At 52.8% G+C, this 27594-nt stretch overlaps 1 protein-coding gene across 5 annotated transcripts; it reads left to right on the forward strand.

Annotated features, from left to right (window-relative positions):
• Positions 1 to 62: 62 nt before the first annotated feature.
• phf8 (PHD finger protein 8) lies at positions 63 to 27526 on the forward strand. 5 transcript variants are annotated; one of them, XR_015934752.1, is made up of 23 exons: positions 63 to 382; positions 1827 to 2033; positions 2784 to 2869; positions 3641 to 3761; positions 4947 to 5107; positions 5835 to 5976; positions 6822 to 7008; positions 7904 to 8066; positions 8457 to 8544; positions 8942 to 9048; positions 9287 to 9378; positions 10605 to 10694; positions 11722 to 11997; positions 12366 to 12457; positions 12930 to 13096; positions 15566 to 15651; positions 16438 to 16562; positions 17340 to 17626; positions 17963 to 18058; positions 19064 to 19173; positions 19733 to 20081; positions 21246 to 26206; positions 26301 to 27526. XR_015934752.1 is itself a non-coding variant. In XM_088623965.1 (23 exons), exons 2-22 carry the CDS (start codon positions 1936 to 1938, stop codon positions 21332 to 21334), a joined length of 3012 nt encoding a protein of 1003 aa, XP_088480091.1. In that variant the 5' UTR covers positions 63 to 382; positions 1827 to 1935; the 3' UTR covers positions 21335 to 21367; positions 22958 to 27526. The 5 variants fall into 5 exon arrangements, 4 of the variants coding, with proteins under 4 accessions (XP_088480091.1, XP_088480088.1, XP_088480090.1 ...); XM_088623965.1 differs by having other exon boundaries at positions 21246 to 21367; positions 22958 to 27526; XM_088623962.1 differs by having other exon boundaries at positions 21246 to 27526.
• The last annotated feature ends 68 nt before the right edge of the window (positions 27527 to 27594 follow it).

Here is a 27594-nt window from a genome sequence, read left to right on the forward strand (position 1 = left end):
CACGACCCCAATTCCTCTCGCTCGAACTTCTTCGTTCCGCCCCCCAGCGGACAGACGGGGTTACAGCAGGCCCGCTCGGAGGAGCAATGGCGTCGCTTTAGCGCGATTCTCGCAGTTGTTCAAAATTGTTCCGATTGTTCGTGCCTGATAAGCGGACTTTCTTGGCCTCCGGCCCCGGGACCCGCCGACTCGGCAGCTTCTCGACCCCCTTAAACGGCACCAGTGGTCAGAAAAGACCTCCTCGGCGTCTTTGTGGAATAAATTGCCCTTCGCAGGCTGGGCCGCGGTGAGTCCTCGGCACCTAGTTGGAAGTCAGTCCGACTTCGAGTGCTGGGCGCCCCGCCGCGGGGGACTACTCGGGAGCCGGCTGGTTTTGATGTATGTAAGTAGCTCACTGGCCGTGCCAGTGCTGTTTGAGCCAACCATGCAGATGAAAAACTCCGAGAGGAAGCTGTTAAGTTGTACATAGACGCATAAAACAAATTTAATTACACGAGTAATTAAAAAAAAGTGTTTTCCATTGTGCCCACTACCAGCTCCCAACAATAGATCTGGGATCTCCGATGTAGAGGGGGTAAGAGATGAAAACATTAAATAAAATAGTTTTTTTCTTCTTTTCGAAGGGGCTGATATCTTTTCGCACACATGTGTATGTTATCCAGGTTCCCTCTAGGGGTGAAGACCGAGTTATTTAGGTGTTGTTTTCCGCGAACCGCTTCCTGAGCCCGGAGAGACGCGCTCCGACGCAAGCTGGGGAAGCTGGGGACTCGTTGGGGACTCGTTGCGGGCGGCTCGTCAGCGTTTAATTATTAGGGGAAAAAAAACACAACCAGAGCCGGTGGACAGAGCGGCTGTTAATTGTTAATTATCGGCGAGGACTCTGTTAATGTAGCGCTGCGAGCCGGGGTCGCATCGGGACAGTCACTAACTTACCCGACAGTGCTGTTGCGGACTTGTTGATGAGCCTGCTGTGGTTAAAGTAATTTTAAAATAATAAAACTCCGTTATTTTCGAAGTTGTTACTGTAATACAGCTTTTTCTTTCCCTCCTTTTTTTTTTGTTTTCGAGTTTATTTACTGTTACCGTTATTGTAATTTACTACAGTCACTATAAAATGATGAATTTGGGGTTTCGTTTTCACGGAGGGAACCCGGTTCGAGAATGCCAGCCAGCCCGATTTAAGTAAATGGGACTTAATTTATTCGTTAATTAGCTTAATGTGGAAGTTAATTTACTTTAATTCAAATAGCTTTATTGGCGAGACAGATGAATTAGTCTCGCCAAAGCAAAAACAATCGGCAAGAAATGTACAACATTATTATTTGAGAGGCTCTCTCCCCCTCCCTCAGGCTGACAGGAGATCACCCACTGCGCTGCAGCTCTGTTGAGTTTCCTCCCCCTGTAGCACTGGATTTGTTTCTCTTGCTCTGCTGTCTCTCTCTGCCTCACTCTCTCACTCTCCTGTCTCTCTCTCGCCCCCTGTCACTCTCCTGTCTCTCTCTCGCCCCCTGTCACTCTCCTTTCTCTCTCTCGCCCCCTGTCACTCTCCTGTCTCTCTCTCGCCCCCTGTCACTCTCCTTTCTCTCTCTCGCCCCCTGTCACTCTCCTTTCTCTCTCTCACCCCCTGTCACTCTCCTGCTCTCCTGTCACTCTCTTTCACCGTCTCACTCTCTCACTCTCCTGTCTCTCTCTCACCCCTGTCACTCTCTCCCTCTCTTTCTCCTGTCTGTCTCTCGCTCCCCTGTCTCTCCCTCTTGCCCCCTCCCTCTTGCTCTCTCTCTCTCCTGTCTCACTCTCTCTCTCTCCCGTCTCTGTGTCTCCTCCAGGTGTCCAGTCATGGCCCAGACAGTGTGTGTCTGACGGCGCTGCCTGAGCCAGACAGCCAGTCCTCACGCCCAGCACTCCTCTCCCTCGGTCCCGCCCGGCCCTGTCGCCATGGCGTCGGTGCCAGTGTACTGCCTGTGCCGGCTGCCGTACGACGTCACGCGCTTCATGATCGAGTGCGACGTCTGCCAGGACTGGTTTCACGGCAGGTAAGGGGGCGAGGTGGGCCGCGGTCTCCGCCGTGACGCTGCGGCGGGTATCCACGGCCCGCAGGCCGCGCGCAAACACGCCGCCACGCCGCCACGCCGCCTGCACTCGCCGCCGGCACAGTCGCTTCGCTAACACAGCGCCATGCCTCCGCTGCGTACAGTGTGCTGGGGTGATGCGCTTCATGCGCCATTAAAGATGGAGGTAGGGGGGTCAGGCAACAAATACAAACACCCCCCCCCCCCAAAAAAAAAGAAAACACACAAAAGGCGATGGAAAGAAGTGTCCAGAGCCAATCCAAGAGAGTCGCAGCACGAGCGTACAGCCCAGCCCAGCAGAGCCCAGAAGCAGTGAGATTAGTCTGCGCTTCATTTCGTTGTCTTAGACTGCATGGATAGACTTCTTCACGGTTTCCTCATTTACGGAAAATACTAGGAAAGCGTGCCCCTGTAAGGACAGGGATACACGTCCCACAATACCACAGTACCCCTCTGAGAGAGCAGGCCGTGTTACTGGGGCGGAACCCTCCTCCTGCACGGTCAGTGGCCCTCATGGGGAGATTCATGCAGTGTCTGCTGGTTTGCAGTGGGGTGCTCCTTTCTGGAACGGGTGTTTCTAGAACTTTTCCAGAGTTCACGAGCGTGCCCCTGGGTCGAACCGTGAAGCGGGCCGGCGCTCAGATCGCGGGCTGGGTGCCAGCGGGGGCGGCGCGACTCCCTGTAACGGCGGTGTTGCTGTTCTTGTGTGTGCAGCTGTGTCGGGGTGGAGGAGGAGAAAGCCACAGAGATTGACCTCTACCACTGTCCCAACTGCCAGGTCACACACGGACCCTCCGTCAGTGAGTGCTCTGTTTAGAGCTTCTCTCTCCCAGTCTCTCTGTCTCAGTGCAGTGTGTGTGTGTATTAACCCCTCTGTCTCAGTGCAGTGTGTCTATTAACCCCTCTGTCTCAGTGCAGTGTGTGTGTATTAACCCCTCTGTCTCAGTGCAGTGTGTGTGTATTAACCCCTCTGTCTCAGTGTAGTGTGTGTGTATTAACCCCTCTGTCTCAGTGCAGTGTGTGTGTACAGCAGTGTGTGTATTAACCCCTCTGTCTCAGTGCAGTGTGTGTATTAACCCCTCTGTCTCAGTGCAGTGCTGTGTACAGCAGTGTGTGTATTAACCCCTCTGTCTCGGTGCAGTGTGTGTACTAACCCCTCTGTCTCAGTGAAGTGTGTGTGTACAGCAGTGTGTGTATTAACCCCTCTGTCTCAGTGCGGTGTGTATTAACCCCTCTGTCTCAGTGCAGTGTGTGTATTAACCCCTCTGTCTCAGTGCAGTGTGTACAGCAGTGTGTGTCTTAACCCCTCTGTCTCAGTGCAGTGTGTGTATTAACCCCTCTGTCTCAGTGCAGTGTGTGTGTACAGCAGTGTGTGTATTAACCCCTCTGTCTCAGTGCAGTGTGTGTGTGCAGCAGTGTGTGTATTAACCCCTCTGTCTCAGTGCAGTGTGTGTGTACAGCAGTGTGTGTATTAACCCCTCTGTCTCAGTGCAGTGTGTGTATTAACCCCTCTGTCTCAGTGCAGTGTGTGCGTACAGCAGTGTGTGTATTAACCCCTCTGTGTGTTTCAGTGAGGAAGCGCCGGGGATCTCACAAACAGGAGCCTGTGGGTGGAGTGAGAGATCCAGGTCGGCCTGTGAAGACAGGCAGTCCACAGTTTATCCGGGAGCTCCGGGGCCGGACCTTTCCCAGGTAAGACAGCTTCATGCTAAATCATGGCTTGTCTCACTGCTGAGACTGTGCCTTACTGACCCTGTGCTGTGCAGTCTCACTGCTGAGACTGTGCCTTACTGACCCTGTGCTGTGCAGTCTCAGTGCAGAGACTGTGTGCCTTACTGACCCTGTGCTGTGCAGTCTCAGTGCAGAGACTGTGTGCCTTACTGACCCTGTGCTGTGCAGTCTCAGTGCAGAGACTGTGTGCCTTACTGACCCTGTGCTGTGCAGTCTCAGTGCAGAGACTGTGTGCCTTACTGACCCTGTGCTGTCCTGGCCCTGTCAGTCTCAGTGCAGAGACTGTGTGCCTTACTGACCCTGTGCTGTGCAGTCTCAGTGCAGAGACTGTGTGCCTTACTGACCCTGTGCTGTGCAGTCTCAGTGCAGAGACTGTGTGCCTTACTGACCCTGTGCTGTGCAGTCTCAGTGCAGAGACTGTGTGCCTTACTGACCCTGTGCTGTGCAGTCTCAGTGCAGAGACTGTGTGCCTTACTGACCCTGTGCTGTGCAGTCTCAGTGCAGAGACTGTGTGCCTTACTGACCCTGTGCTGTGCAGTCTCAGTGCAGAGACTGTGTGCCTTACTGACCCTGTGCTGTGCAGTCTCAGTGCAGAGACAGTGTGCCTTACTGACCCTGTGCTGTGCAGTCTCAGTGCAGAGACTGTGTGCCTTACTGACCCTGTGCTGTGCAGTCTCAGTGCAGAGACTGTGTGCCTTACTGACCCTGTGCTGTGCAGTCTCAGTGCAGAGACTGTGTGCCTTACTGACCCTGTGCTGTGCAGTCTCAGTGCAGAGACTGTGTGCCTTACTGACCCTGTGCTGTCCTGGCCCTGTCAGTCTCAGTGCAGAGACTGTGTGCCTTACTGACCCTGTGCTGTGCAGTCTCAGTGCAGAGACTGTGTGCCTTACTGACCCTGTGCTGTGCAGTCTCAGTGCAGAGACTGTGTGCCTTACTGACCCTGTGCTGTGCAGTCTCACTGCTGAGACTGTGCCTTACTGACCCTGTGCTGTCCTGGCCCTGTCAGTCTCAGTGCAGAGACTGTGTGCCTTACTGACCCTGTGCTGTCCTGGCCCTGTCAGTCTCAGTGCAGAGGCTGTGTGCCTTACTGACCCTGTGCTGTACAGGCCCTGAGGCAGGCTGTGTTGACCTCCCTCTCTCCCCCAGCGCGGACGAGGTGCTGCTGAAGCCCACGGGGGCCCAGCTGACGGTGGAGTTCCTGGAGGAGCGCTCGTTCAGCGTGCCGGTGCTGGTGCTGAGGAAGGACGGGCTGGGCATGAGCCTGCCGCCGCCGAGCTTCACCGTCGGCGACGTCGAGCACTACATCGGTCAGCACCCGCGCGTGTGTGGTAGTGTGTGTGTCCCCGCGCAGCTCAGAGTGTGTGCTGTGTTGTGGGAGAAAGTCTGTGTGCAGTGCCCGGCGCATATTGCTAGGATTAGTCTAGTGTATGTTGATATCATTATCAAAGGCAGCTTAACCGGGTTTACAGTTAGAAATTCCAGTGTCTTATGAACACAGGATATAACCGTTTACCTGCAGCACTGGGATAATTTACTGTTGTTGTGATGGCACTGTTGCCAACAGTTTGTGTGGCCTGGATCTGTTTGCCATAGGGATAGTGTGTGTTTCCTCTCTGTGTGTTGTTGAGTGTGCGCTGTGGTCACTCTGTGCTGTGTTGACCCTGTGTGTGCTGTAGTGTTGAGGTTGTGCTGTGGTCACTGTGCTGTGTTGACCCTGTGTGTGCTGTAGTGTTGAGATTGTGCTGTGGGCACTGTGCTATATTGAACCTGTGTGTGCTGTAGTGTTGAGGTTGTGCTGTGGTCACTGTGCTGTGTTGACCCTGTGTGTGCTGTAGTGTTGAGGTTGTGCTGTGGTCACTGTGCTGTGTTGACCCTGTGTGTGCTGTAGTGTTGAGGTTGTGCTGTGGTCACTGTGCTGTGTTGACCCTGTGTGTGCTGTAGTGTTGAGGTTGTGCTGTGGTCACTGTGCTGTGTTGACCCTGTGTGCTCACTTGACAGTGTACTAACTGACTCTGTGTGCTGGCGCCACTGCAGGATCTGACAAGGAGATTGACGTGATCGATGTGGGCCGGCAGGCGGATCTGAAAATGCGACTGGGGGAATTTGTCCAGTACTACAACAGCCCCAACCGGGACCGCGTCCTGAACGTCATCAGCCTGGAGTTCTCCGAGACCAGGTATCACTCGGCCTGCACTGGCCTCTGGTACACCTCTGTTGGACAAGACTGGACAAATTTGATCGATCTAGACTGTGTGGGATGGATTGTGTTGAACTGGGGGTGGACTGGGCTGCGGTGTGTTACATTGGGTTGATGAGATTATACAGGGCTCTAACTGGACTCTGCTTCCTTTGGGAATGTTGGACTTGTTCTTTTGGGCACTCAATCTCTGTCATGTTCTTTCTCATGTGTGTGTTAACCCCTCTGTCTCAGTGCAGTGTGTGTGTTAACCCCTCTGTCTCAGTGCAGTGTGTGTGTTAACCCCTCTGTCTCAGTGCAGTGTGTGTATTAACCCCTCTGTCTCAGTGCAGTGTGTGTGTTAACCCCTCTGTCTCAGTGCAGTGTGTGTGTACAGCAGTGTGTGTATTAACCCCTCTGTCTCAGTGCAGTGTGTGTGTACAGCAGTGTGTATTAACCCCTCTGTCTCAGTGCAGTGTGTGTGTACAGCAGTGTGTGTATTAACCCCTCTGTCTCAGTGCAGTGTGTGTGTACAGCAGTGTGTGTGTTAACCCCTCTGTCTCAGTGCAGTGTGTGTGTAAACCCCTCTGTCTCAGTGCAGTGTGTGTGTGTACAGCAGTGTGTGTATTAACCCCTCTGTCTCAGTGCAGTGTGTGTGTACAGCAGTGTGTGTGTTAACCCCTCTGTCTCAGTGCAGTGTGTGTGTAAACCCCTCTGTCTCAGTGCAGTGTGTGTGTGTACAGCAGTGTGTGTATTAACCCCTCTGTCTCAGTGCAGTGTGTGTACAGCAGTGTGTGTATTAATCCCACCTCCTTCTCTTTCCCTCTCTCCTGCTCGCCCTTCAGGCTTTCAAACCTGGTGGAGACTCCGAAGATTGTGCGGAAGTTGTCCTGGGTGGAGAACCTGTGGCCGGAGGAGTCTGTGTTTGAGAGGCCCAACGTGCAGAAGTACTGCCTGATGGGGGTGAAGGACAGCTACACGGACTTCCACATCGACTTCGGGGGCACCTCCGTCTGGTACCACGTGCTCAAGGTACGAGAGGGGGCGGGGCTGTGGAAGACGGGGGGGGGGGGGGGGGGCACTGGTTTGTGTTTTTGTGTCGTCGCTGACGCTGTTGTGCCAATTTATTGTAATTGTGGTATTGTGCGGGGGGGGGCGTGCCCACTGTGGAGGCGGAGCCCTGGTAGAAGGGCGGAGCCTCTCCTTCGTAGTCCCAGTTGATGAGTCCCAGCTGGGCAGGTCCTGTAGAGGCACACTGGCCACCCCCCGAGGGGACGAGCAGGGACACCCCCGGAAGGGGGGGTTTGACACCCACAGCCGCAGAGAGGACTGCGCCCGCGAGAGGCGGTCTTTTCCTCTTGGGCCTGTCCCATCACGTGTCCGCAGCGGGGCAGGCACACCTGTGTCACACACTGAGTGCTGGTTCTGTTGTGGCCTGGCGCGCCCGGCTCTCCCAGACTGGACCCCGCTAGACCGGGTCAGTCCAGTCCGGTCACCGCTGGGCTAGCGGTTCTCTTTTTCCCAGGCTGGACCCCGTTATACAGGGTAAGCCCAGCCTGGAGGTCAGGGGGCACAGCGCTGCACTTTCTTTTTGCTTTGTTTGTTTGTATTATTTTTGGTCCGTGCCACCTCGCACCGGTGCGTCTGTCCCCTCGCCCTGGACGTTGACTTTTTACCGGCGCCCGCCTCCCACTCCGCACTGTCACGTCCGCAGTCTTGTTTCGTCCTGTGTAGCACCTGAGTCAGGTTTGCGTGTTGTTGTCCGTGAGGCTGCTACATCAGGATTGTGTGTTGCCACCTGCTGTCTTGCGTGTGCGGTCCTGCGTGTTGTCTCGCGTGTGCTGTGCCTCGCTCGGTCCTGCGTGTTGTCTTGCGCGTGCGGTATCTCACACACGCTTACTCTTGGGATTGTGTTTCGGGGCTCCAGGGAGAGAAGATCTTCTACCTGATCCAGCCCACCCCTGCCAACCTGGCGCTGTTCGAGCGCTGGAGCTCCTCCTCCAGTCAGAACGAGCTGTTCTTCGGTGACCAGGTGGATCGGTGCTACAGGTGTGCAGTGAAGCAGGGCAACACCCTCTTCATCCCCACAGGTAATGCCCTGAGCAGCAGGGTGTGGATCTGGGGCGGGAGTGTAACTTTAACTGACTTGTTAAGAAGAGTGTAACTAACTTTAAAGAGGAATTGTAACGGTCAGGTTTTGTGCTCATCTCTCTCTTCTTTTCTTTTGTTTTTTCCTCTTTGTCCCTCACCCTCTCGCTCTTACTGCTCAATCTTTTTTTCTCTCCATTTTCTAACTCTTGTGCTCTCTCCCTTCATCTCTCTGATCCTCCTCTCTTCCTGTCTCCCCGATCCTCCTCTCTCCTGTCTCTCTGTCCCCCCTCTCTCCTGTCTCTCTGTCCCCCCTCTCTCCCGTCTCTCTCCTTCTTCGTATTCCTCTCTTCTTCTTTCCCCTCCTGTCCCTCCGTCTCTCTCTCTCTCAGGTTGGATCCACGCTGTCCTGACTCCAGTGGACTGCCTGGCGTTCGGCGGGAACTTCCTGCACAGCCTGAACATCGACATGCAGCTCAGGTGAGGCTCTCTGGCTCCCTGTATCTTCCCGCCTCTTGCCGGGTTCGAGGAAGTGTGCTGTGGACTCAGTGGGGGCAAAAGAGTAAGAATCGGCGATTAACGGATGAGGGGAACACCTTGCTTCAGCTGCAGGGTGGTCCTGCCGTACCTAGTGCCTGCCTCTGTACAGGCTCATCAAGGAGCCCTGAGCTAGGCCATGGCCACTGTCCAGCCAGAATCCTACCCTGTGTCATCTGGAGGGCAGCAGTGTGGCCCAGCTCGGAAATCGTGGGGTCCAATCCCACTGTGAGTTGCCTTGGATAAACACATCAGCCAAGTCCGTGTGAGATCTGGAAACGCGGAATGGTCTGCCGTCTCTTTTTAATCTGGCCTCCCTCCTGCTCTCTCCTCCTCCCAGGGCGTATGAGATTGAGAAGCGCTTGAGCACCGCCGATCTGTTCAAGTTCCCCAACTTCGAGACCGTGTGCTGGTACGTGGGCAAGCACCTGCTGGACACGTTCAGAGGTGAGAGAGGCGGAGGTGCCCTCGTCTGCTGGGGGCACTGCGGTCGTGCGATTTAGCAGCTGTCACATTGGTGCACGGTGTGATGTGGACTCGTGGTCATGTAATGGGCGTACAGAGACGCACCGGTAAAAATAGCCCGCCGTGCAGCTGGCAGACTAATGCTGAAGCAGAGGAAGAAGGTGAACGTCTTTTACAGGAAAGTAACGTTGACTCTCTCCCTCTCTGTCGCCCCCTGCAGGTCTCAGGGAGAACCGCAGGCACCCTGCTGCCTACCTGGTGCACGGAGCCAAGGCCCTGAACAACGCCTTCCGCGGCTGGACGCGCAAAGAGGTGACCGCGCCCGCCGCACAGCCACACCAGCTACACAACACAGTGTATCTATCTACTGCACAGCAACACCAGCTACACAACACAAACTGCACAACACAGTGTATCTACCTGCTGCACTGCAACAACAGCTACACCGCTCCCCCTGTATTGTAACACAAACTGCACAACACAGTGTATCTACCTGCTGCACAGTAACACCAGCTACACAACACAAACTGCACAACACAGTATATCTACCTACAGCACTGCAATAACAGCTACACAGCTCCCCCTGTATTGTAACACAAACTGCACAACACAAGTGTATCTACCTGCTGCACAGCCACACCAGCTACACAACACAAACTGCACATTACAGTGTATCTACCTACTGCACTGCAACACCAGCTACACAGCTCCCCCTGTACTGTAACACAAACTGCACAACACAAGTGTATCTACCTGCTGCACAGCAACACCAGCTACACAACACAAACTGCACAACACAGTGTATCTATCTACTGCACAGCAACACCAGCTACACAGCTCCCCCTGTACTGTAACACAAACTGCACAACACAGTGTATCTACCTGCTGCACAGTAACACCAGCTACACAACACAAACTGCACAACACAGTATATCTACCTACAGCACTGCAATAACAGCTACACAGCTCCCCCTGTATTGTAACACAAACTGCACAACACAAGTGTATCTACCTGCTGCACAGCCACACCAGCTACACAACACAAACTGCACATTACAGTGTATCTACCTACTGCACTGCAACACCAGCTACACAGCTCCCCCTGTACTGTAACACAAACTGCACAACACAAGTGTATCTACCTGCTGCACAGCAACACCAGCTACACAACACAAACTGCACAACACAGTGTATCTATCTACTGCACAGCAACACCAGCTACACAGCTCCCCCTGTACTGTAACACAAACTGCACAACACAGTGTATCTACCTGCTGCACAGTAACACCAGCTACACAACACAAACTGCACAACACAGTATATCTACCTACAGCACTGCAACACCAGCTACACAGCTCCCCCTGTACTGTAACACAAACTGCACAACACACTGTAACTGTTCACTACACAGCAAAATAATCTACACAACACTCTGTATCTGCCCACTGCACAGCAACACAAGCTCCACAGCAGTGTGTTGCCTGGTGGCCTGCGCTGTGTTGTGACCCCCTGTATCTGCGACCCTGTGACCCTCCCAGGCCCTCCCAGAGCACGAGGAGGAGATTCCCGAGACCATCAAGACCCAGCAGCTGGTCAAGGACCTGGCCAAGGAGATCCGGCTGGTGGAGGTGCGAAGGGATATGCGCGGAGGAACACTAAGCCGCAAAATAGCGCCTGACACACGTGCAGACCAGGAAAAGGCCTTTCAAATCTGTGATCTAGTTCAGGATAATTTCTTACAATACTTTCTGGCGTGATGAGACGTTTCGTCTGCGGTCTGACGCCAGCAGGGTCTCGACACCTGCAGATTTAACACTGGCGAGTTGGCCTGTTCGCGCTTCGCGGTATGGAACATTTTGACACGTTCTGAATCAAGCACAGAATCGGGAACTTTGTGAAAGTCGCGATACTGGCGCAAACCCCCTGGTCTCCTCACGGGTGAGAGCAAGAATTCCCACGAATCGTGACGCGAAGGGGCCCTTCCTGCTCACTAGGCACCGTAACGTCTGATGTGATGTGACGGACGAGCGAATAAGTTCAGGTTGTGCAGCAGGCATCTCGCCGCAGAAATGTTCCAGCGTGATCTGCAGGCAGCGTTGACAAGTCAGCAGTATTTGTCAGCGAAACCGTCTCGAAGTCGAGAGCAGTATTTCTATTTGATTAAAAGAGATATACAGTACTGTATTTACAGGCATCTTCTTACAATGAAACAGAGCAGCTTCGCGTCGCCAGAAGTTTTGTGGCCTCGTTCTGAATCGCAGACAATGACTGCAGTGTGGCGCTGCGCAGACCTGGAACTTGTAGATTTTGCTTTCATCATCATTCGAAATGCAGGCATCAGTACCAATTCTTTCTAACCCCGAAATAGAGTTGGAGTTCCCCTTTAAAGCTGATACATTACTGCATTCATTATCATATATGGGAAGGTCACATAACCATATACACTGGAGGGATTCGTGTGAGAGTACAGGGGTGGAGTTGATTATGTGTGAATTTGTCTGTTTGTGGCGGTTCTCTGCTGTGAGGCACTGTGGGATTGAATAATTTAGTAGCACTTGACGTGAGTGACTTTGCAAGGTTGGGGGGGGGGTGCACACCTGCACGCGTGTCTGACTCTGCGTCTGCCTGTGCTCGTCTCTCATCCCTCCTCCTCAGGACATCTTCCAGCAGAACCTGGGGAAGACCGGCGCCCCCTTCGGGGCACCAAGGGCTTTGCCCGCCCAGCACCCCCCACCTGCCCCGCCAAGCCGCCCCCCTGGCAGGAAGAGGGGACCCAAGCCAAAAGAGGGGGCGCCCCCAGGGGCCACGGGGAAAAAGAGGGGCCGCAAGAGCAAGGAGAGCCAGGCAGCTGCCGGGACTGTAGGGGGCGCTGGAGAGCTGGACCTGTTGGAGATCCACACCAAGCACACACTGAAGAAGACCAAGGGCAAGGTAACACAAACTGCACAACACAACTGTGACCATGGACAGGACCCGGTGCCAAACTACATAGCGTTCACTGTGCTGCAACACAAACTGCACAACACTGCACTGGGTGGTGAACAAATTCAGACACTATTGAACACATTCCTAAACTCCCTATATCAAACCAACAAAACAGGCAGAAATTTGGCCACATAAAAACTACATCTCCTATTTCACAAACTAGCATCAAAGTCAAAGCTAAAACGAGCCAAATTAAAAAAACTACCCCAAAAAAAGAGAAATTGAAAAAATGGTTTGATACGGAGTGCAATAGCATCAGAAAAGCCTCATGAAAGCTCTCCTCCTCTCCCTTCCTCTCTCCCTCTCTTTCTCAGCTGGAGATCCCGGCCGCCTGTCTGGATGACCTGGAAGGGAAGCTGAACAAAAGCAAACTGCACCTGGTTCTGACCAACGGCAAGATCGTGGGGTGAGAGAGGGGCTGTGGGGAGGCAGGGATATAGCCCCGCTAGTGCAGGATCCCCTGTTGCAGTACAGCCAGCCATTCTCCTGTCCTGCCTGCTGTCACAGCAGCCCTGCTCTGCCCTGCTCAGGGCAGCGCACGAGCGGAATCGACGTCTTCGACCTCTGGCAGGGTCTTGCGTGTTATTGGGCTGTGAATGAGGCCCGAAGCCATCAGTGTGCGTTACAGCTGCGAAGCGCTGTGTCCTCCCGATTTTCGAGTTCATGGTTAATCTCCTCGCCTCCTTGGACGGCCTGAAACTGCAGAAACTGGGCATGGTGTCGCCACACCACAGGTCTCCATGGCACACAGCAGACGGGCACCCTGAGGCCTCGCTCATTCCATTCATATTATAAAGTTCTGTTGCTCACAGAGTATATATATATAAGGTTTTTAAAAGCTTTTTTTCTATGATATATTTTCCTCCTCCATCTCGCAGAAAGAAGGGGGCGCGGTCAGGCATGAGCCCAGCCAAGTTTCAGCCCCTCATTGGCCAGCTGGAGGATGTGGGGGGAGGAGCGAGCGACTCAGAGGATGAGCTTCAGATTGATGAGACCCCCCCTCGAAGGCAGCGTGCCCCCACCCTGACAAAGAGGAAACTGGCAGGTAACAAGCAGGGTGGTGGGGTTAATACACTGACCCTGCACTGAGACAGAGGGGTTAATACACTGACCCTGCACTGAGACAGAGGGGTTAATACACTGACCCTGCACTGAGACAGAGGGGTTAATACACTGACCCTGCACTGAGACAGAGGGGTTAATACACTGACCCTGCACTGAGACAGAGGGGTTAATACACACACTGCTGTACACACACACACTGAGACAGAGGGGTTAATACACACACTGCTGTACACACACACTGCACTGAGACAGAGGGGTTAATACACACACTGCTGTACACACACACTGCACTGAGACAGAGGGGTTAATACACACACTGCTGTACACACACACTGCACTGAGACAGAGGGGTTAATACACACACTGCTGTACACACACTGCACTGAGACAGAGGGGTTAATACACACACTGCTGTACACACACACTGCACTGAGACAGAGGGGTTAATACACACACTGCTGTACACACACACTGCACTGAGACAGAGGGGTTAATACACACACTGCTGTACACACACACTGCACTGAGACAGAGGGGGTTAATACACACACTGCTGTACACACACACTGCACTGAGACAGAGGGGTTAACACACACACTGCACTGAGACAGAGGGGTTAATACACACACTGCTGTACACACACACTGCACTGAGACAGAGGGGTTAATACACACACTGCTGTACACACACACTGCACTGAGACAGAGGGGTTAATACACACACTGCTGTACACACACACTGCACTGAGACAGAGTGCTGACTGTTACACATTGACACTGCACTGACAGAAAATAAAACAGATAGTAACATCCAGCATCCCCAAGTTACGCTGATTCAGAATGATCCATCAGCAAACTGCCTTGCACAGACCAATTCATTGCTTTCAAATAATGATCTAGCTGTGCAGCAGGAGGGGAGCAAGAGGACAGATTTTGCTCCCACTACATCCCCCAGACGTCTGTAAGGATGACCAGCTGCGTTCTATCATAGGATCAGGGCAGTTGTTGGTCAGGCCAGAGAGTAAAGGGTTCCAGGCAGCTTCAGCAGTCAGCTGCATGACCAGACCCTTAACTGGTGCAACCCATGGATGAGAGATGGAGAGAGCGCGACAAGGCTGGGAATCAGGTGATTCAGGTGTCAAGTGCACCTGCCTCCTTTTCCCAGCAGGGTGTGCTGTTTCCCAGCAGCGAACAGCCCACTGCTCGCATTCTCCACCATATAACCCTTCCCAGATGGGACAGTGTGGTGTCGGGACACAGTGCCTGGTGAACAGGCACACACAGACAGCAAAATATAGTGTTTATTTACACTCTACATTTAGAAATGAGTGGCCACAGAAAAGTTAAAAAATAAAAGACTAGATCTGTCTCGGCCCTAAACTGGCTTCTTGAATTCTCTAAATATTAGCTAGCAGACACACCCACAAACTTCACCAGAGTCCAGACTGCAAGCCAAGTGCTGCATGCAGAAACCGTGCTTGACTGCTCCCTCATTCAGCCTGAATCAGGCAGACCTGCACAGTAAGTGGTCCGATCTGCTGTCGCCAGGTGACAGGTCACGTCGCCTGCGGCAGGCAGTGCCCGTGGGTTTCAGTGGGCTGCAGTGAGAGTTTTTCTGCCCTCCTGCTACACTGCCGCAGGGAGAGGAGGCAGGACTGATTCCACTGCGGTTTAACGTTAAGAGACCCACCATGAATTTGATTGGTTTTTAGGGCTAGGGAGTTGAGATAACCACTGAGGGAAGCCATCTGATTGTGTGTTGTGAATGCGGTAAGCTGACTTTAGACTGAACACTGCGCTTCGCTGGAGAGGTCCTATTCCCTGTAGAGAAAGTGAAGCAGTTCATGTTAACCAGAATCGGCTGGTTTCAACCACATGCTTGTCCCAGACCCCCGCAACCCTTTGTGTAAAGAAATGCCTCCTGTTCTCGCTTTTAAGTGCACCGTCCCTTACTTTCCCCTTGTGTCCTCTGGTTAAGATTCACTGCGCACAGTGGTCAAAAGGACAGGAGAAAGGTTACACCTGAGCTCCATGCCCACGTCCTGTCTCGTATCCCAGTGATGCAAGAATTCACCCTGTCCTTTTCCCAGAGGCGTGAGCTTCGTCCGTGTGATTTGGGAACTTAGGTTCCAGGCTTCCTGGAACCTTGGATTTTGAATGCCTGATAACCATGTCCTCATGTCATCTCCCAGGATCCAGAATAAAAAGATTCAGTTCTCCTGGTCCACCTGAGAGTGATATTTCTGAGATTGTTGTTCTTGTGCTCCTCCATAGGCAGCACAGACCTTCTCTAGCCTTCCCTGGTCCTGTTACGACCTCTTTCATTCTTTCCCCGCAGTTGTTCAGTTAAGCAAAGCGATGAGTCAGCAGGAAGTCCTAGGTTAATGCCGATTCACTGTATGGATCCTCCCTGCGCCGCCAGGCTCAACATGTCTGTTCGCCCCCTGCAGGTCTGCCCAGGAAGCTGCCACGGGCCAAGCCCTGCTCCGACCCCAACAGAGTGAGAGAGCCGGGCGAGGTGGACTTCGACATCGAGGTCAGAAACGTTCTCACTTCCTCTCTGTTTATTTGCTGCTATTGCTCATAGTCCGCCCATCCACGCATCCACGCATCGGTTTTCTAACTGCTTTGTCCAGTTCAGGGTGACAGGGTCACCTGAGCCTATCCCAACAAACAACAGGCGCAAGGCAGGAGGGAGAGAGACAGGCACAGGACGGAGAGAGACAGAGAAACACGTCCACACCAGGGCCCATTTTCCTGGAAGCCAGTTCCGGAGTCTCCCTTACCTAGTTTTTACATTCTCTCTGCTTACTTAACAGTATTTGGTGTTGTGCTTATTCTCCCACCAGCTTGGGTCTGAAGTGTTAAGACTGGTTTAAGATCAGATCACTTTATTGGCCCTATACAGTTTCTTGCATTAGGAATTTGTCTTTTCACAGACCCCAGCTTGCTCTCCAGGAGACACACAGACAGGGAGAGAAGCTGTGGGTCAGAGCGCAGGGTCAGCCATTTATACGGTGCCCCTGGAGCAGTCGGGGTGAAGGGCCTTGCTCAGGGGCCCAACGGAGTAGGATTCCTCTGCTGGCCGCGGGATTCGAACCAGCAACCTTCCAGCCACAGATCCTTAGCCACAGAGCCACCAGAGGGCAGCACAGGGACACTATGTAGAGAGCTGAATAAGGTTTTGGATTCTCAGTAGGTTGATTCCTCTGTAACAGAGTTCAGACAGTGGTTGGAAGTGCAGGACCTCTGCACTCGGTACGCGCCCTGGCTCTGTCCCTCAGCCCTCTGCGATGCCTGACGTTTGCGTTCCTGTCCTCAGGAGGACTACACCACCGACGAAGAGGCCCTGACGCTGGAGGACGTGAAGGCTGGGGGCGCCGGGGGTATCCTGGACCTGCTGAAGGCCAGCAAGCAGGTGGCGGGCCTGGACTGCGCGGCTCTGAGGTACTGCAGGGTGGATGGCCCCCCGGACCCGCCCCCTCTGTGACCCCTGACCCACGGCCCGCCTTGCCCGTTCCTTAATAATCGATAATTATTCATCCAAAAATCCCGTTAGGCCTTTCCTTCAAAGGGAGGGAGGGCGTTCCAGATCCTCTCTATCCTCCGTTTTTTCTGATGCACCGACAAGTCTCCCGTTTGTCCTGTCCTTCGGATGAGCCATGAAACAGAGGTCCTGAATCTCCGTGGTCCTTAAAAATCCCAGGGTGTTACTCGAAAAGAGTAGGGGGTGTTAACCCGGTGTCCTGGCCAAATTCCCCCCCCTGGCCTTTACCAATCAAGCCTTCCTAATAACCCCCCTCTCTGAACTGGCTTCATCACTCTGCTCTCCTCCCCACTGAGAGCTGCTGTGTGGGGAGAGGACTGGTGCATCATCCAGGAGGGGCTGCACACTGGTGGGGGTGGAGGGGACCCCCATGACCTGTAGAAGCGCTGTGAGCGGAGTGTCCAGAGAAGTGTAAGGCTTATTACTGTGGTTAAGAATGCTCCCACACTTCATTTCCACTTGAGCTGTCGTTCGAGTGAAAGTCCCCAGTGTGTCCGTACCCCTCCCGACAGCCGGGCAAGCCGAAGGAAAAGCAAAAAACATTTCTGGGGAAAAAAGAATAAAACCGAACCTCCAGTCCTGGTGCTGCATGGAGGTCCAGTGTGTCTTAACCTCTGACCTCTCGTTCTGCTTCTCTCCCTCCCCGCTCCTCCCCCCTCCCCCCGCGCGCCCCCCAGCGAGGAGGCCCCGGCCTCCCCCAGCACGCGCGACGCCATCCAGGGCATGCTGTCCATGGCCAACCCCCCCTCCTCCTCCTCCTCCTCGGGGGGTGGGACCGCCTGGTGGGGGGGCGGCGGGGAGCGGGGCGGGGCCGCCGGCCCGGGCTCCTCCCAGCCGAAGGCGGGGCTCGTCCAGAGGCCTGGGAAGCGGCCAATCAAGCGGCCGGCTCGCCACCAGAGCGACGCGGAGGAGAGCCTGGACGAGCAGGAGACGCTGGGCACGTGTTTCAAGGACTCGGAGTACAGTAAGTCCGCGGTGACGAGCCCGGCTTCTCGGTGTGCATGGGATGCAGTAGGCTTTTGAGGAGACAGCAGAAACCCTCTTTAAGGCTTCACGGGCAGGAGGAGGTTGGCAGCAGGGGGTGGCATCCCGTTTCCTGACTGTCCCAGACGCAGGGCTGATGAGGTGATGACTTTGTGGGCAGCCGAGTGGAGCAGTGGTCAGGGCTCTGTGGTCTGGGGTCCGGTCTCCAGCAGGAGCCTCGGCATTATTGGGAAGCTCTCCGGTTCCATGCTGTAAACAAGAGTTTGTTCCCCGTCGACTTGTCTGAATACGTTAAGCGCCTGTGTCCCTCCCATAGTCTACCCCTCTCTGGAGTCTGATGAGGAAGACCACGCTCTCAAATCGAAGGCCAAGAGGAAGAAGAACTCAGATGACACACCCTGGAACCCCAAAGGTATTGGAGTGACAGTCTAAAACCAGCTTCTGTTGTGAAGTCATGTGAGGTGGTTTTGGACCCCTGGCATGCTGATGGACTGACCCCCTGTCTGACTGACACACTGCCTTACTGACTGACCCCTGTCTGACTGACACACTGCCTTTCCGACTGACCCCCTGTCTGACTGACACACTGCCTTACTGACTGACCCCCTGTCTGACTGACACACTGCCTTTCCGACTGACCCCCTGTCTGACTGACACACTGCCTTTCCGACTGACCCCCTGTCTGACTGACACACTGCCTTCATGACTGACCCCCTGTGTGACTGACACACTGCCTTGATGACTGACCCTCTGTCTGACTGACACACTGCCTTTCCGACTGACCCCCTGTCTGACTGACACACTGCCTTTCCGACTGACCCTCTGTCTGACTGACACACTGCCTTTCCGACTGACCCTCTGTCTGACTGACACACTGCCTTGATGACTGACCCCCTGTCTGACTGACACACTGCCTTACTGATTGACCCCCTGTGTGACTGACACACTGCCTTTCCGACTGACCCCCTGTCTGACTGACACACTGCCTTTCCGACTGACCCCCTGTCTGACTGACACACTGCCTTGATGACTGACCCCCTGTGTGACTGACACACTGCCTTGATGACTGACCCCCTGTCTGACTGACACACTGCCTTGATGACTGACCCCCTGTGTGACTGACACACTGCCTTGATGACTGACCCCCTGTCTGACTGACACACTGCCTTTCCGACTGACCCTCTGTCTGACTGACACACTGCCTTACTGACTGGCCCTCTGTGTGACTGACCCCCTCTCTGACTGGCCCTCTGTGTGACTGACCCCCTCTCTGACTGGCCCTCTGTGTGACTGACCCCCTCTCTGACTGACATGTTGCCATCCAAGCTGGCAGATGTCAGGATCATTCTTCTCACAAAAGTGAAGTGTTTAACCTTGTGTAACGTCTCCATGGCGCCGCTGTCTCCTGTCCCCCCAGCCCGGGTGACCCCCACGCTGCCCCGACAGGAGCGCCCAGTGAGGGAGGGGGCACGGGTGGCCTCAGTGGAGACCGGGCTGGCCGCCGCCGCCGCCAAACTAGCACAGCAGGTACCACAGTGGTGAGGGGAGGGGTGTAGCACTGTAGCACTTTATACCTACACACACGGACACGCACACATTCACACACACACCTACACACACGGACACACACACATTCACACACACACCTACACACACGGACACGCACACATTTACACACACACCTACACACACGGACACGCACACATTCACACACACACACCTACACACACGGACACGCACACATTCACACACACACACCTACACACACGGACACGCACACATTCACACACACACCTACACACACGGACACGCACACATTCATACACACACCTACACACACGGACACGCACACATTCACACACACACACCTACACACACGGACACGCACACATTCACACACAGCTGTCAGTCTCACAGAGAGAGAGTGGGGTTAGGGGGTTTGACTGGGGGTCACAGAGAGAGAGTGGGGTGATGGGGTTTAACTGGGGGTCACAGAGAGAGGGGTCTGCACTGATAAATCAGGTAAATGCATACATTATATTTATGCCACCCCTCTCTTATCCCTCTCTCCCTCTCGGCCTCTCAGGAACAGCAGAAATCAACCAAGAGGAAGTACGTGAAAAAACGCCCCCCCCAGGCTAGCCGGGACCCTGCAGCCCCCTCGTCTCCGCCGGCCAGTTCCCTGCCCCCAGCAGCAGAGAGCGCTGTGGAAGCCGGGGGGCTGGGGGAGATTGCAGAGGGGCGCAGGGTGGAGATGTACCCCGCCAGTCTCCTGGACCACGAGTACACGGCCGGCCCGGGACCCTTCAGCCCAGGGGGCTCCAGGGGGACAGCTGCCATGGCCCCCGGAGTGTTCCTGACGCCGCGTCGGCCCTCGCTGTCCCCCCAGAGCAGCAGCAGCACCCCCACGCCTGCCCCCGCCAGTTCCGCCCAGGGTAACAGGCTCGCTGGTCGTGGTCTTCTTCTCTCCTTGTCTCCATATCTGACTGTGCCGTGGTCTAACTAACTCTCCATCTCCCTGAACCATCATCTGACTGTCTCACTACCCTTCTCCCTGTCTCCCTGTCTTACTGTGCCGTCGTCTGTCTCCCTTTCTCAATGTGCCATCGTCCTTCTCTCTTGCTTCCTGTCTCCCTGTCTCGATGTGCCATTGTCTCTCTCTTTTGCTCCCTGTCTCTGTCACTGCATTACTGTGCCAAAAAGCCGCAGGAGTTTTGACCTGTGGTTTTACTGTATTCTCTGTTGGCTGTTTCATCTGTTAATTGCTCATTAACGAGTGAGCTAATTCTTTAGCTGGAACATACTAGTTCCTTAGCTGGTGGATTAGTTCTTAGTTGACCCCCTCGTTAGGGAGCAGGCTAGTTTTTTAGCTGCTTGACCCACTTGTTAACAAGTGGACTAGTTCCTAAGCTGGTTGATGCTTTCTTTAGCGATGGACTATTCCTTTAGCTGGTTGACTTAGTTAGTGAGTGGACTAGTTCTTGGGTAACCCGTTCTTTAGTGAGTGAACTAGTTCTTACTAATTGCTCGTTAGCAAGTGGACTAGTTCTTTTGCTGGTTGATGCTTTCTTTAGCAATGGACTGACGTTTTCGTTAGTGAATGGACTAGTTCTTTAGCTGGTTGACCTACTCATTAGTGAATAGACTAGTTATTTAGCTGTTGGTCTTGCTTCTAAACAAGTGGACTAGGTATTTGCCTGGTTGACCTGCTTGTTAATTAATTAACTAATTCTTTATCTGGTTGACATGGTCGTTAGCAAACAGACTAGTTCTTTAGCTGGTTTACACAATCATTAGCAAGCAAAGTCGTTTGGTAGCTGGTTGACCTGCTCGTTAGTGAATAGACTAGTTCCTTAGCTTTGCTTGTTAACAAGTGGACTAGTTCTTTAGCTGGTTGACCTGCTTGTTAGTGAATAGACTAGTTCTTTAGCTGGTTGACCTGCTCATTAGCGAGCAGACTTTTTTAGCCAGTTGGTTTGCTGTGATTAAATTCTTGTTCTCCCTACTGTAGTCTGCTTCCTCTTTCCTCTTCTCCTTACACTGTTACAGGACAGTTTGGTTCTGATGCATCTCCTTCTCTGCCTCTCTGTCTCTGGCAGGAAAACGTCCAAAAAAAGGCCTGGCAACAGCTAAGCAGAGACTGGGAAAGATCCTGAAAATCCATCGGAACGGAAAACTGCTTCTGTGAGAGAGGGAGGGGGGAGAGAAACTGCACAAGAAGGCAAGAGGCTGATGGGACAGGAGAGCTGAGGGGGGGAGAGGGATGCTAAGATTGAAGCAAACAATGAAGGAAATTATGATGAAAACAGAGAGGAAATTAAAGAGAGGAAAGGGAAGAGAATAGTCCTTTTAAAAATATTTTGACATATTCATGTAAAAAATATTTACCCACCTGGAGTACAGACTCTTACTGGAGTCACTGTACACACACACACACCTGGAGTACAGACTCTTACTGGAGTCACTGTACACACACACACCTGGAGTACAGACTCTTACTGGAGTCACTGTACACACACACACCTGGAGTACAGACTCTTACTGGAGTCACTGTACACACACACACCTGGAGTACAGACACTTACTGGAGCCCCAGTATACACACACACACCTGGAGTACAGACCCTTACTGGAGTCACTGTACACACACACACCTGGAGTACAGACTCTTACTGGAGTCACTGTACACACACACACCTGGAGTACAGACTCTTACTGGAGTCACTGTACACACACACACCTGGAGTACAGACACTTACTGGAGCCCCAGTATACACACACACACCTGGAGTACAGACTCTTACTGGAGTCACTGTACACACACACACCTGGAGTACAGACCCTTACTGGAGTCACTGTACACACACACACCTGGAGTACAGACTCTTACTGGAGTCACTGTACACACACACACCTGGAGTACAGACCCTTACTGGAGTCACTGTACACACACACACCTGGAGTACAGACTCTTACTGGAGCCCCAGTATACACACACACACCTGGAGTACAGACTCTTACTGGAGTCACTGTACACACACACACCTGGAGTACAGACCCTTACTGGAGTCACTGTACACACACACCTGGAGTACAGACTCTTACTGGAGTCACTGTACACACACACACCTGGAGTACAGACTCTTACTGGAGCCCCAGTATACACACACGCACCTGGAGTACAGACTCTTACTGGAGCCCCAGTATACACACACACACCTGGAGTACAGACTCTTACTGGAGTCACTGTACACACACACACCTGGAGTACAGACCCTTACTGGAGTCACTGTACACACACACACCTGGAGTACAGACCCTTACTGGAGTTACTGTACACACACACACCTGGAGTACAGACTCTTACTGGAGTCACTGTACACACACACACCTGGAGTACAGACACTTACTGGAGCCCCAGTATACACACACACACCTGGAGTACAGACTCTTACTGGAGTCACTGTACACACACACACCTGGAGTACAGACCCTTACTGGAGTCACTGTACACACACACACCTGGAGTACAGACTCTTACTGGAGCCCCAGTATACACACACACACCTGGAGTACAGACTCTTACTGGAGCCCCAGTATACACACACACACCTGGAGTACAGACTCTTACTGGAGCCCCAGTATACACACAGCTGGTTTTTAGCTAACAGGACATGGCCCAGTAGAAAATGACACATGGTCCATGCTCTGTAGACACTGTTAAGGCAGGACCAGTGCATGTGCAGCCATGTTCTTAAAGGTGGAGTGCGGCACACTGACGCACCCCTTCTCTCTCCCCTCTCCCCCCCAGCTCTCTCTGTACCTCTCTGGGCTCTGGACACACGAGTGAAGGCACTTTCTTCATATCTTGCACAGTTTCTCTCGTCTGCTCTGATTGCTTTCATGCATTTTAGATTGTGTACCTGCAGTACATATATTGCATTGTACTGTACGTCTGTCACAGTCTGTTATATATGTATTTATATATATAGTTTTGTTTTTTACTGGTTTAAGTTTTTATCGGATAACTTTTATAACCTCCACGCGATCTTGTGAGGTGTGTGAATGGGGTGCGAACGATGTGAGAGAGAGAGAGAGTGATCGTTGCTGATTCAGGCTGCGGGGGGGGACAGTGTTAGTGTACAGTGATGGAGGGCCAGTCCCGAGTCTCCTCACACTGCGGGGAGCTGCAGTTCACAGCTGGGGACAGTGGCCGGTCGTTTCCCAACACTGGGGACAGTGGCCGGTCATTTCCCAGTATTGCTTTGGGTGAGGGGAGAGGGAGAGTTTAGTTTGGGGGGGGGGGTGGGGGGTAGGGAGGCTTGTATATAGTTTTGTGTAATTTCTTTTGATAGGTTTAAGAAAACAAGTTAAAAAAATGTTTTTTGTTGTTTTTGTTTTAATTAGTTACCTATTTTTTACAGAATAATGAAAAAAATAAGTTAAAAAGTTAAGTATAGGAATAAACTAACAAAAAAATGAAATCTATAAATGATCAGAGCTGATTCTAGAAGCAGCAAGCAGCCTGTAGATGTGAAAAGTGTTTTGTTTTTCTTTCGGTATGATGTGAGGAAATTGTTAATGCTGTTAAGACTGGTTCTGTCGTTCATTTTGCAGTCATTGCTGTTGTAGTGTGTGGGAAGACTGGACTGTAGCTGGTGCACTATGAGTGGGCATTGCTGTCCTGTCAGCAATGGTTCTGAAGGTTTTTAGTTGGCTCTTCGGATCACCAGCACCTACAACCTCCAGAGCCCTGGTCCAGACTGCCCGTCCAGACCAGCTGTGCGTTACTGCCGAAATCCTGGAGCTTTTTGCCTCGTTAAAGCCTGCGGTCCGTTAAAACTGGCACAGCTGGGGACAGGGGCTGGTCATTTCCTGTGACCACAGGGCACCCCCCTTGCCTTAAAGGAGAGGCCAGCCTTGTGCGTCAGAAAAACAGCATTTTCACCTCTAGTCTCGCTGTCCTGTTGGTTTAATAGAAAAGTGGGGACCTGTCTTCTGACGTTCGCTCCTGAGCAGAGTAGAGTGTAATTAGAGGAGCTGAGCTGGAGTTAAACCTGCAGGCTCAGCGGGCCCTCAGAGCCAGGGTTCGGTAGCCCAGCTGTACCAGTGGCGAGATACCCAGTGCCACGCTGCAGTGCCCACCACACAGGTCACGGGTTCGAGTGTCTGACCAGGGCTCTCCGAGCAGAGGCGCTCAGTCAGAGGGCGGGGTGGGATTGATCGGCATGCCTCTCTCAGTGACACTGCGACCCCTGGGGCCTCCATGTGGGCGGAGCTATTAGTGGCAGACACTCCTCTCAACCAATCAGAGCTGATGGTCCAGCCGGGGGGGGCGTGTTTCCTGTGACATGTTAACAGACGATTGGCCGGACGGTGGGAGAGTGGGAGGAGTCGGGCTTCCTCGTTCTCCCCTGCGTGAGGTCACAGGGGTCGTGGCTGAGAGTCCAGCCACGAACAGCACACGGGTAGAGTTTCCAGTTCGGGTGGACACAACAAATGTAACTGACTACTCTAAATTTAGGCAAAGAAAGGAGTTTGCTCCGGTCCTGCGTTTTCCCACACACTGTGAGAAGCTGTGTGCAGCCTGGCACTCCCTGGTCTGGGGGGCTGCTTCCACCACGAAGCTGATCCTTCTGTGCTCCTTACCTTAGCATCACCCTCTCCATACCTCTATACATCTCTGTTGTGTGTGTTGGTTTAATTGCTGTCATTATGATGATTAATAACTCGGTTACTAGTTTAAAACTCTGCTTGCTCCTTTTTTAAGTCAATGATCCGGTTCTTGAAACGTTGAACGTCCGGAAGTGCACTAGCTGAGGACGCGGGGCGGGGGGGAGACGAGGACGCTGGGAAGAGAGAGGCCTGGGCAGATCGCCTTACATGTTTCTCCCACTTTCCCCTTCTGTCTCTCTTACTCTGTGCATGGCAGCTCCTTCAGCGTCGATTGGAACTGTTGGTCATACATTTATTGATGTGTTTGTGTGTGCGTGTACAGTGCTGCCTACCAAGGTCTCTGGGCTGGTCCAGTCTCCAGCCATCAGATGCCTGCGTGCTAGGAGTCAGAGCCAGAGCTCCCCGAGCTGAGAGATCTGGGTCAAATAGTGCATTTGAAAAAAAAAAACAACAATATATTTTTAAGTATTAGAACTGGTAAATAGTTGTCATGATATCCCCACGATGCGCACTGCACCATGGGGATGAGAAAGTGCTGGCAGGCTCCTGTATTTTGCCCACGTTGCCCCAGTTCAGCTTTAAAAACAAAATAGGCTATCACAGAGGAGAGTGAGGAAATGAGGGCAGACTCCTTGGACCTGCCCACCTTCTGGCCACTTATCTTTCAGCATGTCACAGACAGCCCCGCCCCCTACTGGACGGTCAGCTCTGATTGGAGGAGAGGCTTGTTACTAACTTACAGCCCCGCCCCTCTCCTGTAGCATCAGCTCTGATTGCAGAAGAGGAGCGTCCCACACTGGCAACTCCGCCCCTCTACTGCCTTCCTAATGGAGAATCATCTCTGATTGGAGGAGACCGGCGTATCTCACTGACAGCACCCCCTCCCTAATTGAGAATCAGCTGTGATAGGAGGAGAGCTGCCTCTATCACTGAATGTACCACGTGCCTGCAGGCACCAGGGAGACCACAGGGGTCACTGTGTTGCTGAGAGCTGAGAGATTCCTGGTGGCGTTGAGCCAGTTGTGCACCACTGCCTAGGAAATTCCCATTTCAGTCATCTAGGGATGTAATCCAGATATGAACTCTGGATTATAGAGTTCAATGTGTGCCTTACTCATTGAATAAAGCACGGACTCATGGGAATTTCAGATAAAAATAATTTTTAGTGCAGGATAAAAATTGATCGTGTCTGGAGGTGCAGCTGAGAAGTGGACTGGTTGCTGAAAACTCTCATGAGACTGAAGACTGAGGACCCCACTGCTGCACATGCTCAATACACAGACAGCTGGAGCCGGGCTCAGCCAATCACAGTGCTCAGCCAAGCTCATGGGTGGAGCCTGAGGACCCCACTGCCTGCACACGCTCAGCCAATCACAGTGCTCAGGCAAGCTCATGGGTTGGAGTCTGAGGACCCCAGTGCCTGCACAAGCTCAGTACACGGACAGCTGGAGCCGGGCTCAGCCAATCACAGTGCTCAGCCGAGCTCATGGGTGGAGACTGAGGACCCCACTCGCTGTACACACACTGTGCACAGTGGAGAGCGAGACTTGAGTCTCACCACCATCCAGTGCTAAAGTCGTGTCTTACAAGGATGCAGATGTATAGGGAAAGTTTTCTTTTTTGAGTGGAGCTCAGTATCACTCCACGCAGGCTGCTGTTTCAGTCTGGTGACAGTCTCAGGCCTGTTCCTCCTGCGCCACTGAGATTGGGCTTCCCTGTCCTGGCTGGGCAGCACAGGAGATCCGATCGGAGAGGGAGGGATATGCTGGGGCTAAGCCCGGAGAGGGAGGGATATGCTGGGGCTAAGCCCAAGGGGCTGTTCTGTTTCCTTCACGTTTCTTAAAAAATATATTGTCATCGTGTGAGAGACATAGCAGTGGTTAAAGAGGGAAATTATTATTTTTCTAAAGCGCTCATCTTTTGGAGAGAAGGCCTGTCTTTGTTTAGATAAGAGTGAGCTCATTTTTACCCCGCTGTGAAGCACGGCCATGGTAGTGTGCTGACAGCAGTAAGGAGTTAAAGGAGTCACAGCATAACTCCTCAGTCCAGACTCCAATCTACACAAACACCTGCCACTGTCCTTGTGTCTGTCTCTCTGTACAAACTCCTGTCACTGTCCCTGTGTCTGTCTCTCTGTACAAACTCCTGCCACTGTCTCCGTGTCTCTCTCTCTGTACAAACTTCTGCCACTGTCCCTGTGTCTCTCTGCAGAAACTCCCGTCACTGTCCCCGTGTCTCTCTGCAGAAACTCCTGCCACTGTCCCTGTGTGTGTCTCTGTACAAACTCCTGCCACTGTCCCTGTGTCTCTGCAGAAACTCCTACCACTGTCCCTGTGTCTCTGCAGAAACTCCTGCCTCTGTCCCTGTGTCTCTTTTTCCTTCATTTTCTCAGACACCTGTTTCTCTTGTTCTCTCTTGAACTACCTCCTTCACTTAATCCTTTCCTTTATTCCACACGTCTGGTCATCTGTCTAGAAAAGTCCATTCTTGTCCGGTGTCTGCCACAATTCTGTTATCTCCAGCACATGAGTGTTGCTGTAATAACTCTTAAACCTTCCTTTAAAAATCAGAATCAGAATGATGAAGTACCAAAAAGGGTTTCTAGCTGTGTACTGGACCCAGCCTTGTACTCCACCCCTGCTAGACCTGCTTTTCATACAAACTGAATGGACTCTTAGTTAATTAAAGAATATTTTTAAAACCAGGTGCTTGGTGTGAGTCTCAGTGCTGTGTGTGTTTGAGTCCTGAGCTCTTGTGTGGTTTCTGTGTTAC

Source organism: Lepisosteus platostomus, chromosome 3 (genome assembly GCF_059453375.1).
Source record: "Lepisosteus platostomus isolate fLepPlt1 chromosome 3, fLepPlt1.hap1, whole genome shotgun sequence".
Lineage (NCBI taxonomy): Eukaryota > Metazoa > Chordata > Actinopteri > Semionotiformes > Lepisosteidae > Lepisosteus > Lepisosteus platostomus.

Bases quoted from the DNA above. Each gene is read 5' to 3' on its own strand.
- phf8 (XM_088623962.1), top strand. From the start codon at position 1,936: ATGGCGTCGGTGCCAGTGTACTGCCTGTGCCGGCTGCCGTACGACGTC. The intron at 7,009-7,903 runs GTACGAGAGGGG...TCGGGGCTCCAG, and splicing joins TCTGGTACCACGTGCTCAAG to GGAGAGAAGATCTTCTACCT. The intron at 15,652-16,437 runs GTCAGAAACGTT...TCCTGTCCTCAG, and splicing joins AGGTGGACTTCGACATCGAG to GAGGACTACACCACCGACGA.